The sequence below is a fragment of the Enhydra lutris genome, unplaced genomic scaffold (genome assembly GCF_002288905.1).
Source record: "Enhydra lutris kenyoni isolate GAN:26980312 unplaced genomic scaffold, ASM228890v2 scaffoldscaffold82, whole genome shotgun sequence".
Classification (NCBI taxonomy): Eukaryota; Metazoa; Chordata; class Mammalia; order Carnivora; family Mustelidae; genus Enhydra; species Enhydra lutris.
In genome coordinates, this window is record NW_019154166.1 from 5121299 (window position 1) to 5140291 (window position 18993).

An 18993-nucleotide genomic window follows, 5' to 3' on the forward strand; every position below is an offset into this window, starting at 1 on the left:
CAGGGCTTCTTAGGGGACGGGTGTCAAGGGCCTCCCCGGCCTTCCAGAGGGGAGCTCCGCTCGAAAATCACATCTCTGCTGCATCCTCTCCTTGCCTGATGAGCCCCAGGGCCAATCTCCTCGGAAACTGGAATGGGAGCCGAAAGCGGTGGGGACAGGCCCAATCTCCACGCCTTTCTCTGGGCAGCGTGCAGCCCAGGTCCCAACACACAGGCCCCCTCCTCGGGGACATCCCCTTCGGTATCTCCGGGCCAGCCCTGTGTCTGATCCTGGTGCGGGCTGCTCACTAGGTATCTGGGGAGCTGGATTGCCCTGAGCCTGAATCAAAGCCTGGCTTCCCCTGTTGCTGTCTGGAGGTAGCTCAGGGCCTCTTAACCTCGCCACTGCTGACACTTAGGGCCGTGGTCCTTCTTTGTTATAGGGGCTGGCCTGGGTGTCGTGGGATGTTTAGCAACGTCCTTGGCCTCTGCTCACTGGAAGCCAAGAGCACTGCCCTTCCCAGGCGTGACTGCCAAAAATGTCTCTGGATGTTGCCAAATGCCCCCTCCTGGGGGGCGGGGGAGGGACAGAATCACCATGGAGAAGCCCGGATGGAGGCTCAGTCTTGGCCTCCCCAACGTCGTGGACTTCACCACAAGACCCTGTCCTCCTTCACAGGCACCAGAGGGGTGGGAGTCTTTATAAAAACTTGAGAGGCAAGAAACAGAAAATTAATATATACTTTATTTTTTTTTGGAATACCAGCTTTTTTGAAATGTAATGCACCTGCCATAGAATTCATCGTTCCATTTTAGAGTGCACAGTTTGGTGTTTTCTGGATGTCCCCCTCCCCGCCGAGTGGTCTAGCTAGCCTTTGAGAACATGTTCATCTCCCCCAGAGGAAACCCCGAACCTATGAGCAATCACTCTTCACTTTCCCCCTCCCCCAGTCCCTGGTCACTGCAAATCTGCTTTCCGTCTCTGTGGGTCTGCCTAACCTGGACATGTTCTGTAAACAGAATCCCATAACTCATGGTCTTCGCTGACTGCCGCCTTTCACTTAGCGCAATGGTTTCACGGTATCTGCTGGGACATCATTGCTTTTTCAGGCTGAATAAGGGACTAAGCCACTGGGTGGCTCAGTCGGTTAAGCATCTGCCTTTGGCTGGGGTCGTGATCCCGGGGTCCTGGGATTGAGTCCCACCTCGGGCTCCCTGCTCAGCCTGCTTCTCCCTCTCTCTCTGACCCCTGTTCATGTTTGCTCTCTCTCAAATAAATAAATGAAATCTAAAAAAAAAAAAAAAAAAAAAAAAGGCAGAGTAAATAACCCATTGTCTGAGTATTCTACATTTTGTTTTTCCTTTCATCCGTCAGTGGACTTCTGGGCTGTTCCCATCTTCCAGTGATTATTGGTAATGCTGCTAGGAACCTTCATAGTCAGGTGCTGTGTGGACATGCGTTTTCATTTCTGCTGGGTCTCTACCTAGGAGTGGAATTGCTGGTCTGTAGGGTGACTCTATGTTTAACCTTTTGAGGGATTGCCCAACCCTTTACCAAAAGGCCTGCACCCTCTTACCTTCCCCAGCAGCCATGAGTGAAGGCTCCCAGTTCACCGCCTTGCCAACATTTGGTATTGTCCAACTTCTTGGTGAGAGCTCTTTAAGTAGATTTGGACGACCGTCTTCTCATGGTTTTGATTTGCATTTCCCTGATGACTAATGACACAGAGCTGCTTTTCACATGCACCTTCTTGGGAGAAATGTCTTTTCTATCCTCCCTCCATATTTAAGCTGGATCTTGTGTTGTTTTTTATTATTGAGTTGTAAGAGTTCTTTACATATTCTGGATATAAGTCTCCTTTCAGACATATGATTTATAAATATTTTCTCCCATTTTCTTTTTTTAAAGATTTTATTTATTTATTTGACAGACGGAGATCACAAGTAGGCAGAGAGGCAGGCAGAGAGAGAGGGAGAAGGAAGCAGGCTCCCCGCTGAGCAGAGAGCCCGATGTGGGGCTCGATCCCGGGACCCTGAGATCATGACCTGAGCCGAAGGCAGAGGCTTAACCCACTGAGCCACCCAGGTGCCCCTCTCCCATTTCCTTGATGGTCGTGTTGCCTTTTCTGGATCATACCCTTGGATGCAGGCATGATTTTTATTTTGGCGGAGTCCAGGATTTCTGCTTTTTTCTTTGCTTCCTTGTGATTTTAGTGTCACATATATGAAACCACTGCCAAACCTCAGGTCACAAAGATGTACTTTTATACTTTCTTCAAAGAGTTTGTAGTTTTGGATCCAATATTTAGCTCTGTGATCCACTTTGAGTGAATTTTACATGTGGTGTGAATGAAGGGTCCAACTTCATTCTGTGGCATGTGGCTTTCCACTTGTCCCAGCACTATTTGTAGAGGAAACTGCTCTTCCCTCATTGAGTGGTCTTGGCACCTTGTTGAAAATCAATTGGCCATAGACATAGAAGTTTTATTTCTGGGCTCTCGGTTCTAGTCCATTGGCCTATATTTCTGTTATAACTTTCAAGCTCCCTGTTTCCTTACCATGGGAACATGGTAGCAAAGTGTCTTTGTTAGCCGGAGGAATGCAGGAACACAGGATACCTTGCATAGATGTGTGGTGACAGAAATACAGAAAATATTTATAACACGTTGGAATTCGAAGAGATCTCACCAGAAGGGTCATGGTAGTCTAAACCCTTTGTTTCGCTGATGGGGGAGAAAAGATTAAATTTCCGTTTTTGAGGTCAGCAGAGCTGCCCAAAGTTGGACAGCTCATTTGGGATTAGGACCCAGATCTCTGGACCTTTCAGGGCGGTGCGGGCTTCTCAGACCCTGAATGTCGGGTCTCTGACCCGGACCCCGGGTCTGCCGGAACCTCCTTCCCCAGCCTGGTGAGCTCCTGTGTTCTCCCTCTCCACTTGGCCCCTCCCCGTGAACAGCGGGGTGCTGACATGCATCTGTTCCTCCCTTTTCAGCTGGAGGGAGGAGAACACCAGCCAGAGGAGAGCGTTTGGAACATCTGAAATTGCTGGATGAATGGTAGCAAATGATAAGATTGCCAGGTTGATGCTCTCCTCCTTGGAAGGTTCAGCATGTCAGAGGCAACATAATGGAAGGCAACAATTCACTCTCAGACACGCTTTTAGACTGCGAGGGCGCGGGTGCCGGGTGTTGGAGTCCCGGTGTGAACGAAGCTGGGGGTGGGCTGCGCTGGTTGTGGGGGGGCTGGTGGTGCGGCGGCTTGCCCGCACTTCAGGGACCCCCCAGTAGCCAGAAGAGTCCCTGCCTAGCTTGTGCAGAACAGGGGTACACTCAGAACTGGAGACGTGGTCCTGAGACGGCCTTCCTTCTCCGGGAGGTGGGGGTCTCCTATAGCTTGTCCACACTCGCCTCTGCAGCCTCAGACTACCCCTGCCTGTGTCGGTTTTTTTCCGTGAACGGTGGTCACACGGCACCCCCGCCAAGCGAGTCCCGTCTGAAACCAGGGGGCAGAGCGATTTCGCCGAAACTGTGAGCCCTTCGGTGATGGGAACTGTGTCCTGTTTGCCTCTGGCTCTGAGGTGACACGTGCCCACTGGGCCCGCCATGAATGCACGTTTGGTGGTTGAAGGGACATGTTGCGTGACTATGAGTTGCTCGAAGTCAGGGTAGCTGGGTCTCTTGTGGAGGGGCTGGGCCGCTTCAGCTGCAGCAGCCGCTCTGTGCATCCCTGTTTCTTCCTCTCCTTGTTGGTGTATTTTCCTCTTCCTGTTTGTAATCGTTGCCTCTTTGCGGCTCCAGCTGAGATCACTGTCCGCACCGTCCACGTGGTCGGGTGTTTACCTTGTTATCTGTACGTCCTGTCTTTGCGGTTACATCACACCTTTCATTCATTGTCTTCTTAAAGATTTTGTATTTATTTGAGAGAGAGAGAGAATAAGCACGAGTGGTGGGGGGAGGGCAGAAGCAGGCTCCCCACTGAGAGATGAAGCAGGGGGCTAGAACCCAGAACCCCGAGATCATGACCCAAGCCGAAGGCAGCCCCTTCACTGACGGAGCCTCCAGGAACCCCGCAGATCACACTTTTCTTTGATGCGAGATCTGTGTGTTGGGTCCCCAGTACACAGTACATGCTACACGGTGTGTGTTTCTCAAAGGGGCGATCGTGCCCATGTTATTCATAACTGCTGCTGGAGATGAGGCCACCGATGGCAGCCCTTCCCTGTGGGGACGTCATGCTGGCCAGCTGTGCACGTATCTGCCTGGCATGGGGGGGGTGGTGTTTGGGTAGCCATTTTGAAAGGGCTCATGTGATATAAATTGAATACAGAAACCGTAATCACTGCCTATTAATGCCTGTACCCCCAGGCATGGCATCCTCTACCCTCCACCCCCCAATCCCACAGCCCCAGGAGCAGCCCCCGACGTAGCTGTGGCTCCTGAGAACAAAGTGTCGTGTGTGTGTCTCCTTCCATAGGTCTGTCCATCAAAGGGCCCTGGGAAGTAAGCCAGCTCTCTCTGTGGTCCTGTCCACCTGCCCTGTGCATCTCACTGTGTGATCTCCTCTCTGTTTAGGGCGCTGGCCGACATCTTAAGACAACAGGGACCAATCCCCATAGCACACTGTGAAAGAGAAACTATGTCGGCCATCAATACATCTCCCAAAGAGAGCACGCCGGTCCGATCGTCCTCCAAAAACCACTACACCCCCGTGCGCACTGCCAAGCAGACTCCAGGTAAGTGAGCGCTGATAGCCTTGCGTCTTTGCTGGGGGCGGAGAGGGGGCTTCTGGTAGAGGTGTTGGTGATGTTTTGCTCTGGTGGGGGTGGGGGGGGCAGGTGGCACTCCACGGTGCTGTAGAAGATGGGGCGCGTGAATGAGCCTGGGAACCGTCTCCTGTGGAGGGCCCGACATCAGAGAGGCCGTGCCATTGAGCGTCCTGGCTGGGGGGAGAATGGACGATTCGGGACAGCCGTGATTGAGTCAGTGGCTGGCGTACTCTCTTACCGGAGAGGAGGCTTGTGGCGGGCGTGGTGGAAGTGTGGTCACGCACTTGCCCATGGGACGGGGTGGGTTAGGTCGCCCGGGACGCCAGACACATAATGAGAAATTGCCGCGATCAGTTCCAACCCTTGGGATCTCAGAACGTGCTTCCTGAGAGTAGGGATTGTGTCTGTATTATAGGGGGACGTCGTCCCGTGCTCTGTAGATACCCTGGGTATATGACGAGTTGCTGTGTTCTAGTGGTCATCACGATAGCAGTGAAGCAGGCCATATGGATGGACACACGGAGCTCAGTGAAATTCAGCGGCTTGGGCGAGATCACTAAGATGTTAATGGTCATAACAACATCAGCGATGCAGTAACAGAACTCCCGTTTATTTGGATCCTGCTCTGTGCCAAGTGATATGCTGAGCATTCTACGTGTATTTCCTTACTTTTTCTTTGCAGCCGTCTTCCAAGTTCTTATATTGTCCCGCTATCGTAAGAGGAACAGAAAGGTTCAGCAGTTTTTCCTAAGGACGCGTGGGGAGAGAGCAAGCCAGGCTCCAGACCCAGACATAGAGGTTTCGACAGTCAGGACTAGAAAATCCTAAGATCCTAACCCAGTTGGGGACACGAATCCAACAGGTCTGACTGGACAGTTTCCTTCCAAGTGCAGCTGGGCAAGTCATTTCCCACCGTGAGCGTAACCAGATAACGTAGTATTGACCCCTGCCCCTGGTGCAACTTTCACTTTGCTTCTTGGACCTGAAAGCTTGACATCCACCCCGTAACGCCTTTCGGAGGAGGGGCTATAGGGTCTGAACTTTAGCTGCAGGAAGGGCGCGCGTCGCTTGGTGCTAGGAAGTGCGTCCCAAATTCAGAAGTGTAGTGAACGTGCTGCCAAGGTCAGATTTCTTTTCCATTCATTCTTGAACTTCAGTTTATTAAATCAGAGACCACATACTTGCCTTTCAGGTAATCTATGGAAACCTTTTGAGGATCTGATAGAAGGGAAGGACACTCGTCTTCAAAAATATCCACCTGTGTATAAATACATGTATTCATCCAACATTTTTAATACGATTTAAGGGGATTCACGGTCCCTTCCAAAGTTAGAAGTCCCTGATTGAAATGTAAAGGTGAGAGATTGACCTTTGCAAAAAGTCTGTAATGCACTTTTAGCCTTACTATCATAGATGCTGAAGATGTAAGCAGTGGTGGGAAGCTTGGCAAGAACCACCCAGACCGGTGGTCCTTTATCTAGCTGCCCATCAGGATCACCTGGGAGCTCTTAAAAATGCTGATGCCTAGGTCCTACACATGAACCTGAATTTTCCAGGGACACGCCTGGCGTCATTGTTCGTGAAAATCTTCCCAAGGTGACTCTAACGCTCAGACAGGGTAAAGAACCATTGGTCCAGGTGGATTCCTCATTTTATGAGTAAAGACACTGAAAGGCTATGCCAGTGGTTCTCAAACTTGGATTCACCCCAGGAGCTTTAAAAACGAGGGCTACCTGGGTCCCACCCCCTGAGAGAGAGTGTGGTTTCACGGGTGTGGGACTATGGCCCGAGCACGGGGTGGGAAGGTGGGTGCTGAAATCTTCCCAGCTGATTCTGTTGTGGAGTAAAGTTTGGGAATTGTTGGGCGGTGGAAAAGAGCAGAAAGGTACCATTCTCACTAATCCTTATTTTTGTTGATCGCTGTTTAATCCAACCTTGGTATTACAAAAACTACGGTTGAGGAGGATAGTTTTGTTTTCCTAAAGACTCGCGGTCTGAAGTCAGGCTTCTCTGGGAACTTGTCTGCGATCTTGGAACTTCAGGTCACCCCAGTGTCCAGTGCACCCCTGGGAGTTTACCCCGATTCCGCTCTGCTCTGATTTCCTCTGTCTGGTTCACCAGCCTGCTTGTTCCCAGACGCCGAATCCAGGCCGATTAAGCGGACACTCCCGATTGGGTCTTAAATGCATTTCTGGGCAGGAAGATTTGTCATGTCTTCTGGTCTGGGCACATATCCTCTCCCGGTAATCCGCGAAGAAAAGCTTACAGTTCCGTGATTCACTTCTGTGCCCGTTCGGAGAAATCCCACCCTGTATTTCTCCACCGGAAACTCTTCCATCTGCCTTTCGAGACGGGCATGGTTTCCAGACAGCGCTCTCAGCAGCAGTGACAAATCTAAAAGCAATCTCATAACCTTCAAACATCTACGGGCTCTCATGGGCTCAGCGGCTTTTCCACGTTCCTGCTGATCTCCTTTGTCCCAAAATGTTGGAGTTGGGGCGGAAGTTTAAACAGAACTTTTCCGAAGTGTCCAAAGGGGAGATCAACTGTGATTTTTGTCACTGCTTGAGTCAGCAAGCCACTGGTCAGAGGGGTGCAGTGGTAGAAATACTGGGAGGTGTCATGGTATGAGTCGTTCTGTTACTCAAAGTGGGGTCCGTGGACCGTTTGCATCAGCATTCCTGGGGGGGTTCGTGAGGGAGGCCGTGTCTCAGGCTCCAGCTCACCTGCTGAAGGAGAACCTGGCATTATTTAGAAAAAAGATTTTATGTATTTATTTGAGAGAGAGAGGGAGGGCACCGAGGGAGAGGGAGAGGGAGAAGGAGGCTCCTCACTGAGCAGGGATCCTGACTCGGGACTCGATCCCAGGACCCCAAGATCGTGACCAGAGCTAAAGGCAGATGCTTCACCGACCAAGCCACCCAGGTGCCTTGAGAACATGCATTTTAGCGAAATCACTTAGCAGGGGAAGTTAGAGAAGCACTGGAAGAGCCTGGGCTTGGGAGCACATCCTCCTGTCTGTGTTCTGGCCCCAGGACCAACTCCGTATGTGACCTTGGCAGGCTGCTCAGTCTGTCCTTGTCTGCCCTTGAGGCCAGTAAGACCTTCTGCCACGAGTTGTTTTATGGATATAATGAGTTAAACCAACTAGAAGACTTAAAACCGTTCCTGACCTGGAACACACACTCCCTGTGAGCTGTGACTGGGTTGCAGAAATGTATCCACGGCTCGTGGCAAATTAGTAAAAAAGAAGAAGAAGAAAAAGAAGGGTGGGGGTTGCGGAGAAGCAAAGGCATTGATATCCTTAGACCAGGCAGGGTCTGTGGGGGTGTGTCCCAGATGAAAGCCCGGGACCCAGGCCTTCCTGTGCTCGGCCCCAGGCCTTCCTGTGCTTAGCCCCAGCCCACGGTGCATCTTCTGAGAATGAAAGTGGTTTGTCGGGCTTTGTAGCGCTCCATCTGGGTTTTGAGAGCCCAAAGCACATGGCTAGTTAGGTTTGGGAAATGACGTAAGTCCCGCCTTAATACGGTGAGAACGTGAGTAGCAAAAGTGCCATTTACTGGGCATCTACTATACGCTGGGTCCTCTGTTAAACACTTTCTTTTTTATTTTGTTTCACTTATTTTAAATATTTCATTTTTAAGTAATCTTTACATCCAGCGTGGGGCTCGGACTTAGAACACAGAGATCAAGACTCACGTGCTCTACCGACTGAGCTGGCCGGGTGCCCCTAAAGGTTTTGTTTTAATTCCAGGAGACACTTTATACTAGAGGGTGGACTTCTGTAATTAGGAATGGGAGCTCCTATCCCCACGTTAGAAAATTCCTCTTTCCTTCTGGAAGAGCCTTCTGGCTGACGCTTCCAGAAGTCCCTTCCCGAGTTTAAAGGGAGATGCATAAAGGACAGTGTGGTCCGTGCACCAGCCGTGACTGCATCCCCACGGGAGCTGGTTAGCAGGGCAGGATCTTGGGCCCTTTCCCAGAAGTACTGAGTCAGAATCGGCTCTTTAACAAGATCTTCAGATGCTGCATAAGCGCATTCTGGTGGGAGAAGATCCCTTTCCCGTGGCGAGCCTCAGCCCTGGCCGTGCAGGGGAGTCGTGTACATAGTTCCGAAACTACTCGTGCCTGACCCCTCCAAGATTCTGCATTAACGGGTCAGGAGTGGAACCTGGACCCTGGTATTCTTCAAGAGCTTCCCACGTGGTTCTCCTGTCCAGCCAACTTCGAGAACCAGAGTGGAGAGGGAGACTGGCAAGTGAGGGAGGCATCTTGAAGGCTGTGGAGCATGGGTATACTTCACAACCCACCAGCTCGGTAGGCGGGGCAGAGGGAGGGGAGGGCCCAGGTGCACTGAGGAGGAGGGGCCAATCTGCAGGGCTGTTGGGGACACTGACCAGAAGGGACTGGAGGGTCGGGTGGAGCCAGGAATTGGGAAATGCACCCAGCTCTGGAGCTCTAGGTCCCCAGAGGCTTGTGGGTGTGGGAGGGAAGGGGGACTTGCTTGGTCTTCATGGGTAGGGAGGAATGTGGACTTAGCATCTGCCTAGCCTGACTCAGCCCTAAGAGAGCCTAGCCGGGAGTTACTGGGGGCCAGCAGGGGTGAGGGGGAGTGCTGCCTGTTCCTTGTGGTAGCAGGTGACACCATGCGTTGTGCTTCCAAAGTTTTGATACCCAACGTCCCCCCTTCTCAAGAGTGGCCTCAGCTGGAGGAAATGAATATTAATGTCCCAGGCACACACCACTGTGAGTTGTATCAATGAGCAAATCAGTCATCCTGCCTCTTGTCAAAGCTGCGTGCTGTAACGGCAGACGGAGGGAGCCAAGGGACGGGACTGTTTAAGTTCCGCGGAGACTGGGAACGAAGCATGGGAGGCTGACGGGGGGACACTTGGTCACACCTCCACGTGGCTGGGGCGCTTGCTCCCGCCGCCTTCCTGGGCTCTTGCTGGAATCCAGACCCTGTCCCTTGTCATGTCCCATCCATGCCTGCCTTGGGGTCTTTCTCTCTTTTGATTTTTGTCCATAAACTTCCCATCAGCAGATCTCGGTGCTGTGAAATCCAGGTCTCAGATGGCAGTACCTTGCCCAGCTCGTCATCTACTCCGGTCCCCTGCCTTACTTCCTTCCAAACGCGCGTGCCGTCTAACATTGGGTACCCGTTGTCTTTGCCGCTACCGGAACGTAAGCTCCATGAAGCAAGGGCTTGTTGTCTTTCTCTTCCCTGTAGTGTCTCTGGACCTGGAGCGTTGCCTGGAAGTTCACGGGTGCTCCGTGACTGTGCAGGGAGTGGATGAGTGAATGATGATCCCATCCCTTCCTAGGATGGGCGTAGGAGCAGGTGCTGGGGACGCAGGGGCCCCCGCCGTTCTGCCCATGGTGCCAAGAAGGATTCCTTTGTAGACGTCTTAGGAGCTCAGGCAGCTCAGAGTCCCCGTTCCCGGTTTGGGGCTGCAGGACATACACCTCAACTCTGAGAAACTTCTGGTCAACCCCAGTGCCTCGCGGGAAGTGGGATTCTTCTTTGTCACATCCCCAGGGAGACAGGACGGTCTTGTTCTAGAGGGGCTTGAGATGATGGCCACAGACGACATTGGAGCTCTCGGGGGATGGTGAGATCGGCTGACCCATGGTGTAGGAGATGGAGCTGGGCAGACCTGGGCAGATCTTCCCCTGCCCACTCAAGGATCGAGGACCCCAGCTTCCATCCCTCATCTGTGACGTGGGGTGACGGGCACCCTCCTCACAGCAGAGGGCCGCTGATGCATTGAATGGAATAGTCTGTGTATTTCAAGGACACTGGCACGGCTCTGACCTTGTGGTCAGGGGCCACCTTCATTTCAATCATTGTCGTGACTGTCCTTGCTGTCACCAGCCACACCGTGTTCCTCTGCCTCTTCTTTTCTCCTTCTCCTTCTCCCTGGTCATTGCTAGGCCTCCCTCTGCTCCCACTCCTTTTCATGGTTCCCCTGATGGCATTGATCTATCTCCCACCTCGTGAGACCTCAGCAATGACCATGTCTCAGCAGTTCTGTTAAAACAGCCCACTCTCGGCCTGCCTTTTCCTTCTGAGCGACTCCCTGGCCGTTCCCTGACACTTCTAAGTGTCCTCTTGGCCATCATTTCTTCCCAAATCTGCACCTGTGGTTCTGACAGGCTCCTGGAGACTCCCCACTCTTACCTGATGTTGGGTCACCTCCACATTTTATAGGTGAGAACCCTGAGGACGGGGAGATTGGAGACCTTGTCTAAGGCCTCAGACATAGTCATGAGTAGAGAGAGAGGGAGAGAGGATTCCCAGCCAGGCGGGCTCCAGCCATGGTGCTCTTATGCCTCTCTTCTGTTACTTTTATATTTTTCTTCTATTTCCTTATGTTTCCCATCACGTTGAACGTAGACGGCAGGATGCCCTTCGTCTCCGCTTCACAGGGGGTCTGCCGTCCCACCTGACCCGAGCTTTAGGCATGGAACCATTTGCGTCTTGAAGCATCTAACACTGGGTCTTGTCTCATCTTGTGTTGAGAGGGGTCTGAAAAGAGGTTCACCTGTTGTGAAAAGAGAGGGTAACCAGGCCAAAACACAGTGCATGGTGTGGTCTCGTCTTCCCAAATAGTTTACCTGGAGCTTATCTCATCCTTGATCTTGTGCTAGGTCCTGGCTGGGGAGGGGGAGGGGGGGTCCTGGCCGGGGGGGGGGGGGGGGGGGCCCACGAATGGAGCCCTGTTGGTCCCCACAGTTGACAAGCATGAAGACAAGCGTGGAGCCATCCTCACAAGGACATCAGCGTGTGGGTATAGAGAGGGGAGCAGGAAACCCAGGATCCCACAGAGGCTGGCATGCTTGAGTGGGTTTTGCAGGATGCCTAGGAATTCCACAGGCTGGAAAGGGCGAGCAGTGAGGTGTGCAAAACAGTGCAGGCCGTCTGCCAGAATCCTCAAGGGTGGAAAAGAAAATCTGCAAGGAACGTTCTGTGAGAAGGATGCTGTCTGGAGCTTGGCCCTGTGTGGGTGTGAGGTCCCTCCCCATCGCAAAGCTCCGTGGGTTCTTAGGGTCAGCTTTTCGTGCCTTGCTGTTTGTTGCTTCCCTTGGGTCCAGACAGGCAGCGACACCCTGTGTTGACTTCAGCTTGTCCACCCTCCTTTCTTAGCCAAAGGCTTTCATCTGGACTCAGCACGCAGACACCCGAGCCTATAAGCTCGAGTGGCGAGGAAGAGTCACCTTGCTTACTGGGGGGGCCTGCATCTTACCCAATCTTTTACACCGATTTTGTTGGTTCCGATATTTTCCTCTCTCGCTTTCCTCTGGTGTGCGGGGGACATCGCAACCAGACCTCTGCATCATCTATCTCTGAGCCGTTCCGCATTCACGTTCTTGTTTTCACGCCATTTCCCAGGACGCCGGATCCTTTTTGTAAAATTCCACTGCTGAAGTCACCTGTGCCTTCTGCCAAGGATTAAAGGCAATCGGGGTGGTGATTAAAGGCACAGACTACGGAGCCAGACTGGGGTGAATCTAGACTGCCTCGGTTTCCCCATCGGTGAGACAGGGCTGGTAATAGCATCTCCTTCTTGGACGGCTGCGGGATTAAAGCAGTGTGAGTGGAGAGTGGTCAGAGCAGCATGTGATGTAGGGAAACACTGTTTGCAGTCCGCAGGGGCTCATGTGTTGGTCACTAGGCCATCTGGGACTGTTGAGTGCTTAGAATTGAAATTGAAATTGAAATACGCTTCAGAGCCTCACAAATTTCAAATTTTGTTTTTGTTTTTGTTTTTGTTTTTGTTTTGCAAAGACATGTAGGCTATCTCCATAAATTTTTATGTTGATTTGGCAGTGTTTTGCATCTTTTGGATTAAGTAGGCTCTATTATACAATTAATTCCACTTGTTTCTTTTCATTTATTCATTTTTTTTTTAACGTGCCTACCAGAAAATGGAAAATCACACTGATCCAAACGTCAGCGGCATGGAGCGTCTACTTGAATTCAAGTTCCATGCACGAAGCAAACAAACCCTTTATGAAGCTTACACTGTGTTGGTGGAGGCAGGATGTATGTGCCGTAAATAACCTCAGGGCGTGACGCTCAGACTTGATCAGACAGGTGATGTGTTTGAGGAACGCTGAGGAGAGGGAATCACTCTTTTAAAAAAGATTTTATTTATTTGTTTGTTTATTTAGAGAGCACACGAGTAGGGGGAAGGGCAGAGGGAGAGAGAGAATCCCTCCAAGATTTCCCACTGAGTACAAAGCCCGACAGGTGATTTCATGACCCTGAGATCATGATCTGAGCTGAAACCCAAGTGTCAGGTGCTCAAACAGCTGGACCACCCAGGTGACCCGGAGGGTATCACGTTTGATAGTGTGGTCCTAAGAGGTGGCATTTCAGCTGGTAGCTGACTGGTGAGCAGGAGCCAGCCATGGAGAGATCTGGAGAAAGAACATCCTAGGCAGAGGGCAAAGCATGTGCAAAGGCCTGAGGCAGAGCCTGGTGTTTTCAAGGCAGAGAAATCAGACATGGGTGTCGAATGTGGCAGGGGTAGGCACAGGCCAGCTGCGCAGGGTGTTGGAGGCCATGTGAGGAGTATGGATTTTGTGCAGGTGTGCTCTGATTTCTGTTTTAGTATGACGAATATGATGACTCTGGTTGCCTCGTCGTGGGGATGGGCTCTGCTGAGAAGCAGGAAAACAATGAGCATTTCTAATAGTAAGATGAGTTGCTAGAACTTTCTCTGACTTCCTCCTCCATGAGAAGAGGTATAAAGGAGCAGAGTGATACAAGATGTGATGGCCTGTGGGTTTCCAAATCAGACATACGAGGCTCCAGATCTCACCCCAGCTTGGATGAGCCTATAGACCTTGGTCCAGGGCTCTCCAAGAGGGGTTGGCCAACTTTTTCCACAAAGGGCCAGACTGTAAACGTTTCAGGCTCTGCAGCCGGCAAGCGTCTGTGGGCATCTGTTCATGTCCACCAATGTGTCGTGGAAGTAGCCATAGTAATATGGAAATGAGGGGCTCGGCCGCGTGCCCATAAACCAGTATTTACGGTAACAGGCAGTGGGCAGGATTTGGCCTGGGGGCTGTCGTTTGTCAAAGCTCGCTCTCAACCTTGCTCTGGAAGCCATGCCCACCTTACATGTGGCATGTGAGCGGGGACACATCCCGCACTGGGACGCCGTGGGCGAGCCGGTGGCCAGCCAGGGCCCTGAGCCCTGAGCCCTGGAGGTGCTCTGCAGGTGTCAGGCCTCCTTCCCTTTCCTGCAGCTTGGGCCAGGATGCTGATTTTACAGTCGGTGGAATGGACCCTAATGAGCGTTGATGAATTAGCCACATCGTAGCAAGACCAGGGTCTTCTGCGTGCCCCAGGTTCTTGGGAGGGCAAGAGGTTTATCCATCACCTGGGTGATGATGTACTAATGTGCTTACTAAATTTACGAGTGACACATCAGTTGGAGGGATGGAGAGCAACCCCCCCCAACTGATGATGGCAGACTTGGGGTTCAGAATGTTTCCGTGGGTGTAGACACCCCAAGGTAACGTCGAACAAGCCCATTCTGCTATTTGAAGTTCATCCTTCCACTTGTATCACAGATCCTTGTTTATCTCCAGTCCTCAGACACGTGGTCCTCTTGGTCTACACCCCCACCACCCCGCTCCATGAGCTGTCCCTTAGGCATGTACACGTGCTCTGCTCCCCACCTTAACACATAAGGACTTCCCTCCCTCCACTTGGCATCTCTCTGCCTCTTCTCTCCCTGATGGCTGAACTTTGCAAAACAGTCGTCTACACCTGCTGCCTCTACTTCTCTCCTCCCACTCCCTTCTTGGCTGGCACACGGACTTCTGTCCTCTCCACTCCGTGGCTCTGGGGGTTCATGGCCCTCCCTCCACTGAAGCCAAAGCTCTGGTCACAGGTGCCCATTCAGGCTCCTCGTGCATGCTCCAGTCTATCTGGAATATTCCATCTTCGCCTGCTCTCCCCAAGCCTGGCCTGCCCCCCTTTCCTTCCCGGGTGTCAGCTGACCTCCCACCAACACAGGGATCCGGGGTTTCCTGTCATTGCTAAGCATCGGGACTGGGCGGACTGTTGGTCCCAGCTCAGAGCCCAGCTCCGCCCCCTCCCAGCTGTAGGGCCTTGGGTGATTTACTTAACCTCTGCAGGCCTCAGTTTGCTGGTCTGTAAGCCGGGACAACGATGTCTCCCTGCGTGTTGTAGTGAGCGTTCAATGCGTTGATGACCTGCGTGCTGTGCGGTCTTTCTCAAGCCCACTGGGCCCTGGCACAGCTCACCCTGCAGGTCCCCAGGGCCTGGCCTTGGGCGCATCCCTTCGGTCCTGGTAGGGGATGACAGGTCCCACGACAGACTTTCGGGGTCGTGGTGGACACTGTTTGGGGGTCAGTGACCGGAGCAAATTGCTGGTCACACTGGATACAGCTGTTTTTAGACGACATTGAAAGAACCTCAGATCGGGATCCAGAGACATGCCCGTGGCTCATGTGGCGACACCTGCACTCCTGGGTCCTGTCTGAGACACCAGTGCCATGTGTGTGCACAGAGAATGACGCGGAGTTTTGTCAAATGCTCTCTAGACACTGACTTATGTAAATCCCATAGCATCCCTATAAAGCCGTCCCGGCGATCATGGCCACCTTGTGGATGAAGGCTCAGCGGCTCTGGAATCCTGCTCCAGTTCACACAGCCAGGAGGGGGCTGGTCTGGGCTCTGAGTGCAGGCAGTCGGACCCCAGAGCCCAGGCCCTGATGTCACACTGGCCAGAGTTACAGACGGGAGACACAAACGGACAAGGGGACACGGGGGTCCCCTTGCAACTCCCCGAAACCTGTCCTGTGACCAGGGGGTGGTCAATGCCGGCTCCTCCTTTCCACCATACCCGGACTTGGGGTTTGTGGAAGATGCTAGAAGAGGCCGCTGGTTGCTCAGCCTCCGGGCACCTGTTTCCATGGTGTGAGCCCCTCAGCTCCAAGACAGAGGCCACCAGGCCAGCACTGAACCACTCATTCTCGGATACAATTTGAGTAGGGCTGGGGGAGCCTCTGGGCATTTTTACCTCGCCCAGCAACTCGTAAGGCTCTTCCTCTCTGAGAATACACTAGGAGCAGTTGCCGGCGTATGTGGAGGGCTGACTGGGCTCAGAGCCTCCTCTCGTGGGTCGTGTCCCCTCACCCCTGCTGGGGGCCATAGGGGCAGGGTGTGGATCAGGTTCACTCTGCCCCCCCTGGAGCTCACACAGCAGCTATAATGCTCTGCCTTTCTTTCTTTCTTTCTTTCTTTCTTTCTTTCTTTCTTTCTTTTAAGATTTTATTTATTTGATAGACAGACATGAAGAGAGAGCATGAGAGAGGAGAAGGTCAGAGGGAGAAGCAGACTCCCTGTGGAGCTGGGAGCCCGATGTGGGACTTGATCCTGGTCCTCCAGGATCATGACCTGAGCCGAAGCTCTGCCTTTCTCTTGGGATTCTGTGCCCCCTGGGGTCAGAGCTTAGGGGAGCCCAGTGACGGAGTCACTGTCCCATACATTCTCCAAGCCAGCTTTGTCCCAGAGAGGGAATTCATTCCCACTGCAGGGTTTAATGCCATTCAGAAAGTGAGTCCCAAGCCCCTGGATTCTGATCCTGGGGGTGGAGGAAGATGGTAGGGAATGGCTCTTCCCGGCCCAGGATTGCCTTAAGAAGGGGTGTGCCCAGGAGCAGAGCCTTCCAGAAGCCAGAGGAAGGGCTGTGCCCTAGGTGCCCTGCCCACGCCGAAGGCCCCATCCTGTGTAGGAACCGCAAGGGGCTTGGCTAGCTTGGCCAGAATGGACTCCCCTGCTCCCCTGCCCACACCCTTGCTGCCAGGGAAGCAGCCAGAGTAGGGGGGTGGACGGAGCCTGCTCTCACCATATGGTTGGGGGTGAAGGGAGAGTCACTGAGCTGGTCCACTAATTACCTACCACGCCCAGGAAGCAGAAGGATTTAGAATGTGTGCTGCCTGTTACCAAAACGAGGTGCAGGGGAGAGGGAGGGAGAGCCAAGGCGCTGCGGACAGGGCAAGAATTCACAATTACCTGGGTGAGTTGGCAAAACGGAGGGACCAGCAGAGCACGCACGGTTCAACGAGGACAAGAACAAGAGGGTGCTGGACGGGGAGGCGAATTGCCGCAGGCCCCAGGGCAGGGTGGCCGCACGTCCTCGGCCTCAAGTTGGGAAAGATGATGGCTCCCAAGGTGAGGGGAGCCCAGCCTCCGCCCGAGTAGGTGGTAGCGGTCTTCTTCCATTGGGGACTCTATGACTGTCACCTACTGAGTACAGGATAGCGGGAGACCGAAGATGGAGGAGGGGACATCGAGCCATCTGCCTCTAGCTGTTAGACACCCACTGGGCATCGAGCACTCCGTTAGGTCCCATGGAAGCAAGATGAGGAATAAGACAGAGTCCTCCGGGAATTAAAGCCAGGAGCGTAAAGACGGGGCCGTACAGTAGAAAGATGGTCCCCTATACAGGTGCCCATGTGGCCTACAAGCCACATGCTCAGAAGGTTCAGAGAGACGATGCTTTGGTCAGGGAGAGTGTCACCTAGGGCCTTGAGGGGTGGGTGGATTAATGAGCAGGGAGGGAGGAGGGGGAGTTTTGGCTGGTCACCTCGGGCCAGAGCCTACCGGGCAGGGATGCTGAAGGGACCAGGGGTTTGCAAAGGCGAGCAGCGACCCATTCCTTTGGAAAGGTTCATCGCGGCTTTTCTGGAAACAGAGAGTCATGATGAAAGAGGCAGGGAAAAGGACAGAAGGAACTGGAACTCTGTGTCCTGTTGGAGAAGGCTGCTCTGAGCCGGGGATGTTACTTTTTCCTTCTTTAAACATACAGGCTGTGTCACCGAGGGGCAGGAGCTATGTGGGTGGGAGTGGGGTGCTTAATGTGGAGGTGCCATATGGCCTCTCCATTTGTTGGGCTAAGGATGGGGTATTCGGTTGGGGCAAGGCTGGACCCTGCAAGGGGGCTTAGAGAGGAGGCTTTGAGCTGTAAGCTGACAGGCGCCCAGAGGAGGAGGTGTGAGGACCCCAGGCCATGAGCAGCACCTTAAGAAAAAGGGGAAGGGGAGGTCAGAGTGGGACTCAGGAGACTCTGATCCCTTTGTTCACGTAAAAATGATCTGGATCCTTTACTGGGGACCAGGCCCCGAGGCTATGCGAGTGAACCAAAGAAAGCGCCTAGTCTTAGGGTCCTTACGTTGGCTTATAGGAGGCAGGAACTAAACCCAGAATCATACAGTGTAAAATCGGGTCATGATAAGTGCTTCAAAGGGAAATAGAGCAGGGAAGTAGGAAATGGTGGGAGGTGAGTAGGAAAAAGCCAGATTTGAAGAAGGGCCCTAAATGGTCACTTTACCGAAGCAGAGACCCGGATGGCTGAGAGAATGAGCCACATGTGACTGTGTGCAGAGGGGAGATTGTGCCGGGGGTCCTGGGGAACAAGGAGAGCAGAGTGGCTAGTGTGGAGAGAGCCAGGGTAGAGACACGGTAATGGGTGAAGTCGAAGTAATGGGGCCTTGTGGGCCACGGTGGGGTCTTGGGTTTCATTCTGGGTGTGATGGGAGCCATTGTGGGGGATGCAGCAGAGGAGTGCTAAGATCTGCCTGTGTATGACATAATCCCTCTGGCCACTGTGTTAAGAGCAGACTCTGGAAGGGCAGGCATGGAGGAAAGGAGATGTGGGAGGAGTTGGAAGATACCACACCTTCCCAGGGAGGAGACAGAGGCTTTGACTAAGGTGGTGGTGATGGAGGATGTGAGAAAGGTTCACCCTCAGTGTTTCTTTATTCTTAACTTCTTGTTTTGAAGAGTTTTAAACCAATGGAAACTTTTGAAATGATTAAATGACACAGTGAGTACCTGTATGTCCTTCATCAGTAATTAACATTTGCTTCCCCTCTCTTTCTCTTCTCCTCCTCCCCTTCCTTTTATCACTATCACCGGCATCACCACCATCATCCCCACTGTCACCATTCTCATTACCATCACCATCATCTTCCTCACCACCATTATCATCACTACCATCATTATCATCATCATCATCATTACTGTCATCATTACCATCATTGTCATCATCACCGTCGTCGCCACCATCACTATCATCATCATCACCATCATCATCATGACCATTGTCACCATCATCATCACTACCATCACCATCATCATCACCACCATCACCACCATCACCATCATCACCATCATCACTATTATCACCATCATCACCACCAACA

General features: G+C 52.6%; 1 protein-coding gene across 1 annotated transcript in view; it reads left to right on the top strand.

The window, feature by feature from the left end:
- The window catches only part of LOC111161094 (shisa family member 6), a 280061-nt gene that overhangs the window by 24006 nt on the left and 237062 nt on the right, over positions 1–18993 (top strand). Inside the window, exon 6 of the mRNA XM_022524577.1 lies at positions 4550–4710. Coding sequence (XP_022380285.1) covers positions 4550–4710 — 161 coding nt within the window. The remainder of the gene's footprint in view (positions 1–4549; positions 4711–18993) is intronic.